At 39.1% G+C, this 10021-nt stretch overlaps 2 protein-coding genes across 3 annotated transcripts; both read right to left on the reverse strand.

Moving 5' to 3' along the window:
• Positions 1–164: 164 nt before the first annotated feature.
• LOC109476011 (elongation of very long chain fatty acids protein 4-like) lies at positions 165–5189 on the reverse strand. Of its 2 annotated transcripts, none has more exons than XM_019776820.1 (9): positions 5074–5189; positions 4056–4115; positions 3659–3846; positions 2944–3024; positions 2739–2795; positions 2135–2249; positions 1552–1679; positions 794–928; positions 165–257 (listed from the first exon to the last, which is right to left on the reverse strand). In XM_019776820.1, exons 2-9 carry the CDS (start codon positions 4111–4113, stop codon positions 222–224), a joined length of 798 nt encoding a protein of 265 aa, XP_019632379.1. In that variant the 5' UTR covers positions 4114–4115; positions 5074–5189; the 3' UTR covers positions 165–221. The 2 variants fall into 2 exon arrangements, with proteins under 2 accessions (XP_019632379.1, XP_019632378.1); XM_019776819.1 differs by having other exon boundaries at positions 4056–4118.
• A 971-nt stretch (positions 5190–6160) lies between these two features.
• Positions 6161–8456, reverse strand: LOC109476009 (NADH dehydrogenase [ubiquinone] 1 beta subcomplex subunit 7-like). The gene is made up of 3 exons (XM_019776814.1): positions 8227–8456; positions 7476–7644; positions 6161–6622 (listed from the first exon to the last, which is right to left on the reverse strand). The coding sequence occupies exons 1-3, from the start codon at positions 8348–8350 to the stop codon at positions 6532–6534; spliced, it is 384 nt and encodes a 127-aa protein (XP_019632373.1). The 5' UTR covers positions 8351–8456; the 3' UTR covers positions 6161–6531.
• Between the last annotated feature and the right edge of the window lie 1565 nt (positions 8457–10021).

Below are 10021 nucleotides of genomic sequence, written 5' to 3' on the forward strand. Positions count from 1 at the left end.
ACTAGACATTTGACTTACGTAATCTCTATATCTGGCATGATTAATTTATCTATCATAGCTTGATGAAATTTTGGAGGTCTGGGATGAAACAAATTCATGCTGAGAAGTAGATGACAATAAAAATGTACAATCAAAGAATCCATTCAAATGGCAATATTACTTGGCTCTGGTAGATGGGACTGAGGTTTAAAAGAGTTCTGCAAGTATGAAATGCCCACAGCTTACTGCTTCTTCTGCCTGGCTCTCTTCACATATTCCTGAAACCAAAATTGAGATAGAATCAGTGACTGAATCAAATTAGACATTACAGACAAGCACTTGGTATATCCTTACACAAGACACTTCCTAAGGACTACAATGACGTCAACAAACAAGCTTTGAAACATGTCCTGTGAATGAACCCCTCCTTCAATATTGTGGCTGTTATCTTTTTTGGTGACGTCTCAGGGAGGAGCCTAATGGTACAGTATTCTGTGCAGTTTGCAAGACTTCTAGGAATGGTACAGGCATTTTGTCCACAGGCATGTCTCTGACCCACATCTATGCCCACATTCCTAGAAACCCTTGGGAAGACCTCTCTGCCCCAAATGGCCCTACTTTCTGTGACCCCGGGGCTCGTTCACTATACACTCAGGGGGGGAGTGCACTGTATCTGTCTAGACTTAACAGGTACCAAGTCTTCCTCAAAATCATGAAATGATGGCAGTGCCATGCAAACAATAACCCTAACAGCAACCACCGTCGCCATGGCAATGTATGTTTTCATTGCCAGTCTTGTTTGACCTTGTCTTACCTGGTAATAGAAGTTGCCAAAGAGAATAATGAGTGACACCATGTAGGCCATGACAGCAATGTTGAAACCCTGTGGGAAATCACAGTCTGAGAAGAAGTTCACGGTCGTGTGGGTCAGGATGGCTACAAACTGCATCTGGAGAACAAAACACACCAAATTTGACCATTTTACATGAATTCTGAAGGATAAAAACATGATGCAACTATTAGGTTTTTTATCACAATATAATTATCAAATTTATCTTTCTATCGGCTGATGTAGTATCTCATAAATTAGCCACAACAGTCTTTTGAAATTGTGAAATCTTAGAGGTTAGAAGATTAGCTTTAATATAATCACAAAACACAAAGTTTCATTATCATAAGTTCTAGTACAAATGATATTTTTACTGAAAGGACTTGACCCTTGTCCTGCGGAGCCCAACAATCATAGATGGTACTGTATGTGCAAAACTGCAAAACAACGGTTGTTTTGCAGTTTTGCACATACAGTACCATCTATATAGAACTCTGTATAGGTACGATTTGGGGCTATTTCTCGTGCAATGCATTACACCACAGCGAAACGCAACAAATGCGGAAGTAACTACGCCACCACAGGGCAAAAAAAAGTCGGGGGTCTATGACCTAATTAAGACATGAAATTATTGAATGACATGAAAATATTGTGTAAAACATGCCAGCAGGGCAAGGGTTAAAAGCATGCTTTTTATAACAAATAATATTGAACAGAATAACAGTGGTACATTATGTACTTACTAGCTGCATGGAGGTAAGGTACCGCTTCCACCACAGGTACTTCTGCATGTGTGGTCCGATGGCAGCCATGCCGTAGTACAGGTACATGACAGTGTGGATGAAAGAATTCAACATGGCAAGGAAGAAGGCTGCGGGGAAAAGGTACTTGTTACACACAAAAGAGTCATCAACATATTAGTAAAAGAGTGGTATCTCAATATTATATACATAGCATTTTTGACATAGGCTATTTTTGCTACAATAATACAAGATTACTTCAAATAAAGGGCTAACAAGGCAATCTGCTTTGTAACTCTTACTGTCCTAACCGAAAAATATTAGGATTGAGGATGTCTAGACCTGGCAATACTGCATTGTGTGTACATGTATGGGGAATCACAGAAACACACACAAACATACATACACACAAGCCAAAAACAATACTTCTCTCCATTAGGGTGAAGAAAACGTCATTAAGATTATAAGAAGGAGCCTCACCGCTACGTACCTTTGAAACACAAGTGAGCCTCAGTTGCAACAAGGAAGAGCGTTTGACTCATTAGCCATTGAATCATTGTACAGTAGATAATGCTGAGTTACTCACGTTGTCCCCCGGCTACATACTTGACCCCTAACCACCAGTTGATGATCATGGTGCAGTGGTGATACACATGCAGGAATGTCACCTGGTTAGACTTCTTCCGCATGATGAAGAACACCTGTAACGGACAGACTTAGGTCTAGGGAAAAATCTCATGTTTCAGTCCTGAAAAAGTTAGGTTTGGTAGGTAGGGATTATCTTTTTTCTTTCTTTCTTTCTTTCTTTCTTTCTTTCTTTCTTTCTTTCTTTCTTTCTTTCTTTCTTTCTTTCTTTCTTTCTTTCTTTCTTTCTTTCTTTCTTTCTTTCTTTCTTTTTCTTTCTTTCTCTCTCTCTTTCCTTCTTTTCTTCCTTCCTTCCTTCCTTCTTTCTTTCTTTCTTATATTAGACTTAGGCAATCTCTAGTGATCCAACTTGTGTTCCAACTTATACAATACATGTTAAAAGATTCCATCAAGGAAGTTATGAATGAAGAGTTGAAGATGCCATTAATATTAATTGACTGTTTTTTCTCACAGTGCAACTTGACTGAGAAAAATACTAGTATTAGATTATTACATTGCTATTAGACTGAGAAAAAAAAATATTGCAGAAAGTGTGGTGAACTTACTGTGTCCATCAACTCAATAACCTTGGAGAAGAAAAACCACCAGCATACTCTGGCCATCTACAGACAAAGATTAGATTAGATTATCAGTAAGTTAACATTTTCATCATAAAATAACCAAACCAGGATAATTAAGACAGTCAAAGCGTACCATAGTACAGTGTATAAATGATGAACTACAACATTAAATAAAGAGATTTTAATATACCCTCATAGGAAGATCGTTGGTGGAATAGTCCACGGGTTGGCACTTTAGGCTGTATCCAGACAACCAAGCTGTCACAAGAAACTGCGAGAGAGAAAAAAATACTGATTTATTACTAGTATGCTACCTGAAACGTCTGACCATTTCCAAAATCATATCTAACTGCTTGAATAACTGTTTTTTGACGTAACTGAATTATTGTACCTTACATCAATGTGTACACTATTTAATATGTAGAGTGTAGAGTGAAAATGACCACAGGTTCAATTTTGAAAGAAAAAAACACACAGTAATACAGTAATACTGTGTTTCTATTCAGTAATATAAACCTGTAAAGAAAAACTGTGAGCGTGAAGAAATACAGTGCAACATGCTTCTTATACTAAAACTGTTCTAAAAGTCATCTGCTAAAATCAGTTTAAAGTTTAGCATAAGTGTGATCATTGTAACATGTATACATGTTAGATAGTTTAGAACTTAGAAGAATAGAAGCCCTAATTAACATATGGGCACATGAATAAAGGAGTAGAAAAAGAACCTTCTGAGCCTGAAGAAGGTCTGTTGAGTGACTGAAGAATAAACCAGGAGATTAGGGCATTGTGGTTGGTGTTAACTCGTTGGAATCCTACCAAGAGGTAGAAGGATGACCGGAGAATAGACAGAGCGTGTTGTCACAATCATAACTAAACATTACATCTAAATATCATGTTATACTTACCTCATAAAACATGTACGCAGACAAACCCACTAGGGCAAAGTTGTATGGAATGATGATGGTCTTGAGGTTGAAGGGTTGTCTCTTCTCCATGACCCTTGGCCCATAGACACAGAGTAGTACATACAGGACAAACAGAACAAAGATAGGGAGGGGGCTGTACACCAGGAACCATGGATCTGTGCGTGGATCTGAAATTTTTTGGTGTAAAGAAAAGGAGAAAATCAGAAAATATATCTATTTAATTTAAACTTAAAGCTTTGAGTTCCACCATTTCATTTCATTGTTTGTTAACTGACAATTATCAGAATCATAATCTATACAAATGTATTTCAATCAATATTTCAAACATCGGCTCAAGCAATTATTTGCTATCAAACAATATTAATTATTTGCATACCTCCATTTTCCACCATCCAGGTGTAATAGTCAGCAGCATCATGCAGGACAGTCGTCATCGCTGCTATGGGAAATTGGGGAAAGATCCAAAAGAATATTTAGCATTTAACATTTAGAAAAGATGATGATTTTAATCATCATAACCTCAAGTATTAAAATACTTGAGGTTTAGGTGATCATTATCCTTACATACACAGCAATGAGCAAAATACTGTTTGTTTTAGTTCATCAGCATATCTTATAAATTATTAAATTTAAATTTGAAACAGTTAAGAGCGAGTAGAAACAGGAAAACACCTGACTCCCAGGACGCCGAGAATTGAACCCACGCCAAACCCGTGCAGCCAGCTCACCCCACCAGCACGCTAACCACTATGCCAAAAGGTCTAGACCCATTGAAATGGATCAGTTAGTGGTGTACTTGAACCCAACTGCACTGTCACAACTTGAACATTTAGTATTTCGCATGGTTTTAATATTATCTTGAATCCGACATAACGTTACATATTTTTGCTGGTATACGTTATATGTAGCCCTCATACAGCTATATATAGCTACATATAAGACTACCAGCAAAATAAGCCCGATTCAAGAGTAATTGAAAACACTGGAAAGTATCCCTAGCCCTGCCCACCTTTTCCGTAAACCCAAAAGCCTGCCAGGCTAGCCTGCAGGCTACCCAGCCTTTTCCGCGAACCCGTGCCGCTGTGGGTCAAAGGTTGGTCGGGTCGACGCTAGTGAACACGTATCCAAGCACACAAACATCTTTTTCGTGCATATCAAAACGCACCACGACCTAACCACCCCGAGGGAACGAATTAATGTCTTCAAATTTTTTAGCCTTCAGTGCGAGCTTGGAGTTTATATATATAGAAGGAGATGGTGCGAGGGACCGTTATACAAAGGAGATCCCGCCAGAAACCACAGACTTTTGGATCGGGGTCAAATAATTTCACATATCAAAGCAACGCTACTAAATACAAACAAGCTCTCACAGCTTCCAACAACGTTGTGCTTACCTGTATAACCGCAGGCAAGCTCGGGAATGAGTGGGAACGTTTGCTTCGCTTGGTCTAGATCTCCTCAAAATTCGTCTGCAGACCGCCAGTAGCCATGGATTGTCTCACTTCCATCAGAAGGGGCATTCAAATGATGTAGTCTTTTCTCTATCTTTATAAACATGTACTAATGGCCCCAATGTACATAAAACTACGGTAACATAGTATTTGGCTACTTTAAACTATTTTGAATCAGAAATTATGTAGTGTTTTACGTGTACAAGATGAAGAAAGACCCGAGAAACAATGAAAACCACCCCCATTATCTAATGGATAGATCCACAGCAACAGTGGAGGTCGATTCCAGAGGGCCTGCAAGCCCTTTTTCGTAAGGCGTAATCAGGCCGTTTTAGACTTCGTAATTCGTAGGCAGCCTCCGCAAAAATCAACGTAATTCGTAATTGGACATTAGCCGCAAATCGTAAAGTCGTAATCACCTCTGAGACTTTAACGTAATTCGTAATATGCGGCGAAAATTTTGCGTAATTCGTAATCACTACCCCCCTTGCAGGCCCTCATTCCATTCTGAATGTTCTTGAGGGGGAAAGTAAAAATGCATTTCTTGTAAAAAAGATGGAAATGCCAGTCTATATTTGTATGGTGGAATAAACCACATTCCATGCTTTCTTCAATATTTTCTGTAGAAGATTGGAAGCTTAAATTTTTGTTCTATGGCTCAGAACTCAAATACAGGCTGTTGCAAGGGAAATATATGCTCGTATTTTCCTCTATCATCTTCTGTTCAACTATGAATGAACTTGATGTCTTTAGCTCTATTCTAGCTTGCTCTAAGCTGTCAATAAACATATCATAGATAACAAGGGGTCGTGTGGGGTACCGGTAGTGTGTTCGGCTCGGAACCAAGAGGTCCCGGGTTCGAACACTACCTTGTCACTGATCTTGTGCCCTTGGAAAAGGCATTTTACACGAATTTCCTCACTTCACTCAGGTGAAAATGAGCATGCCAGAATGATCAATATCATGATCGTGGGCATTAACAAGGAAACCAAACCAAGACCACACTCATTTCTATAGTGTTTTATTGTGTTTACTCCACACACCATACTTTGTAATTGTACTGTACATGAACAGGTAAATGAGCGATCAAAACCAATGTCACTTTACCTGCATATCAACAACTGAGGCACACAGCTACTTCAGAACTACAGTTCAATGTGTCATACTCAGTAAACAAAAAGAATTGTTGTTCCATGAAGATTTAATTTTTCTTTTGAGAGGGAATGGGTATGTATCTAACATGTCTAAATCATTTGATAAAATATTGGACAAGACTTCCTAGATGCAATTGTTGTGTATGGAGAATGATGTGTTACACATAGCAAATAAAGAATCTTCTGTATTGAATGATGTATCATAAAGAATGGGGAGAGAGATGTCTGAATAGAGCAGATGTCTTCATCATTCTTCCTCTGCTTCCAGTCTTTTCTTCAGTTGCTTCCGCTTCAGTAGCCGACGTTCCCTTTCCCACTCCTTCATGCGATGTACCCAACTGAAAAACAGGTAAAAGCAAATGTGACTGGTTGGTCAAAAGACCAGGCAATAATACCAGGCATATGGCCAAGGTTTTACAAGATACCGTTAGGCCACACCAATTTAATTTCTTGGTTAACGAATTCGCCGCTTCATTTTTTTCTGATTTGCAAATAAAAATAAAAATTCAGAATCAACTGCAAAATGCTCACATTTTGCCCTGAACAGTTGAAAACAATCCTTTTCATACTTCTTGTTAAAATCATTCCATCTTTCAACGCAGTGGTATCATTAAAAGTTCAAAATTCATTGTCAAAATTTTGAACCAGCCTGGTGTGTTGACTTCATGGCTCTTATCGTACCATTTTGGGCCATAATAGGATGCCTAGGCCTGTTTTTATTTTTATTTTTCTTTCGCCCGCCCGCTCCATTATTTTTGTAGAAAAATCCGTTAACCAAGAAATTAAATTGGTGTGGCCTTACCTAAAATGTAAAACCTTCAAGCAACCCGACGTCTGCTTGGAGACTGATCAAAGTGACAATTTTAGGTCCTTAACCATTGTTGTTCTGCACATACAGTACCATCTATATAACACCTTGTGTAGGTACGATTTGGGGGTATTTCTCGTGCAACGCATCACACAGAAGCGAAACACAACGCACATGCACAGGAAGTAACTATGCCACTGCAGAGCAAAAAAGTTTTGGGGCCTATGATCTAATTAAGACATGAAATTATTGAAAAATATTGTGCCAGGAATGCCAGCGGGACAAGGGTTAAGTCAGAAACCATCACATCAACAAAACTTCAAATGAAAACCCTTAACTTAAAACATGCCTTCAGAATAACTTCCGTTTCATACACAACTCACTCGTCAAATTCACACTGGTCCCACTCGTGCCTCTCGTGTTTGCAGGCCCAAATGTTGGGCATGTGGTCACGTCGACACATCATCCAGGCCATGTACTTGTGGGCGCAGTAGTCCCGTAGTTTCATCGGTACCCTCGCGTCCGCCATTTCCTTCTGTGTAGCTACCATCACTGTGTTGGAGGAAAGTGAGATGTAATTCATTGTTGTTTTAATCTATAGATGTAAGGATGACTACATGTACTCTGTTCCTACATGATCTTCTACTACAGTAAATTCATTTTGTTTTATGCTTTGTAATCTACAACACTGCACAAAAGCTGGTGTGTTAGCGGCCGAAGGGCGGCTATACCATTACAGAAATACTTAGTAATTGATTTATAGTACACGTCACACAAAATGATGACATCTGACATATTATTTTCACAGCAGATGTCATACGTTATAAAAGGCAAAAAACTCTTTTTATCTACTTGTACTCTGTATGCCTTTAATAAGTTACTCATGACAACTTTTCTACAGTACTTCAATAATTTGGAAATAGCCTGGCAAAATGACAAACTTACAAATAAAAGCTAGCAAGTTGTTAGTGCTAGTTAGTTAGCTTTGGTTTAATAGGGGGTGTGTATGGTTATACAAATTCCAATATACTTCCCTCAAGTCCTTTAGGCTTTTTAGGCTTTAGTCCTGAACGAACCTTTAGAGTATGACCGAGTATGACCCTTATAAAAATTATTTGTGTAACATATTTTTACCTCGTTCTTCTCTCGGCTCCTGGAAGCCGAAATTGGGGTCAAAAGACGGCATGTTCTCAGGATTCGGAGTGTAGTCCGCCTCTGACCAGTAGGCCTTGTAATTGTGGGTCATCACGGCCCCCATGTCGGCGGAAAGTTGTGTTTTATTTCGGTGGAAAAATAACAACTCCTCCTACAAGGTCTCCAACATGGCGCCCACAAAAAGTGACCTTTTTTCCTTCCCGTCATGCAATGGAATTTGGCTCTCATTCCTGCAGTACGTTTATATCCTACTAGGTGCGCTATTGCACGTTAAAAAAATAAAGCCTTGACTACGTTGTTGCAACTACATTTTGACAGTATTGTGAGGCTTTCGGTTTAGTATTCTTGGGGGAACAACAATCTAAAGTGCTGACCAAAAACCCTCTGTACTACTGAAAGTTTGAATCTAATATGTTGTGCTAACTGTTGTTGTAATGTTTACGGAGAATGATGTAACGTTACAAGTACTTGCTTGCTTATGGTTGATCTAACGTATAGTTTACTCGCTCGAGAATTTCTATTTAAGATCGATCACTTAAGTGTCTAGTGTCTATACTGGTGTCTATAATGGTAAGTTATAACTGTAAGATCATCATGTTATATATGCACGCCAGAAATTGGACAACAAAGTGGGTAACGTTACGTAGATACAAATATGTTGTTTTATTTGATCAATGACTATCTTTTTGTCTTGTAATTACGAACAAATCTGACTCTTTTTACGGGTTGATGATGATTAACTTTTGTGTCATTTCGAATCTGGTCCTGGCAATGATGATCTCCGTTTGCCTGCGATGTCACCTCTCCCATGGGACCAACTGCGCCGCTTTGCGGACTCTTGTTGAAGTGCACTTGTTGCAGGCTGTAAATGACCTCCTCAAGTTCTGCAGTGTGAGTCAGCACTCGCCGGTCACCCTGTTGCAAGCTGGTCTGGAATGGAATGGAAAGAAATTGTACCTGTTATATATCATGTGTATCCTTATGGGTGATATTTGTTCATTTTCCATCTAGTGTAATAGACAGGACGTAATGCCCAATTATGTGAGCAATAATGAGTCAGACTAGCTGATTACCAGCAGCATCGCAATCAAACATTACATATTTTTCTGAGGCCATGTTTGAATTAAATGTCCACTTTTCAGACGCAAATTGACTGTCTGAAACGATCATTTCTTTGTTTGTCTATGACCTGTGTTGATTCATAGAGCGTGGTTTATTTTATGTCAACAACGCACGACTTACTCTTAGTCACTGGGCTGTATACTTAGTGCATTCACATTCTGACATAAACCAAATAAAAGTATGTATGTATGTATGACATTTTATGAAAAACGTACGCGTGACACAAAATCCTCACCATTTTTTCTCAGAAGAGCACAAGGGAAACATAGTCATCGTGCTCTGCCCTTTTGATATAGAAAAATGACCCTCACGTACAGTTTCATAATCTGATTCATTCCATGACGAATGAATAATTTTGTAACCAAACAAACGTATGTAGTGACCGTAGCTACCCACCAGTTCATCCTTGAGAACGAGTAACTCTCCTAGGTTGGCCTGTCCCTGTTTGTCCATGCCTGATTGTTGTTGTGGTACCACCGTAGTAGTGCCCTTTAACGTTGTTAGCTCCACGACCACCTGTCAGAATCCTGGTTATGGTTGTTTAAAGTACCTCTCACCGGCCAGTCACGTCCACCATACTAGGACAACACAACTGTTCTGTGCTCAATCGGTACACTACCGGTACAAACAAACAGACCAGTCAAATTCTCAC

The sequence above is a fragment of the Branchiostoma belcheri genome, unplaced genomic scaffold (genome assembly GCF_001625305.1).
Source record: "Branchiostoma belcheri isolate BF01 breed outbred unplaced genomic scaffold, Haploidv18h27 scaffold36, whole genome shotgun sequence".
NCBI classification, from domain to species: domain Eukaryota; kingdom Metazoa; phylum Chordata; class Leptocardii; order Amphioxiformes; family Branchiostomatidae; genus Branchiostoma; species Branchiostoma belcheri.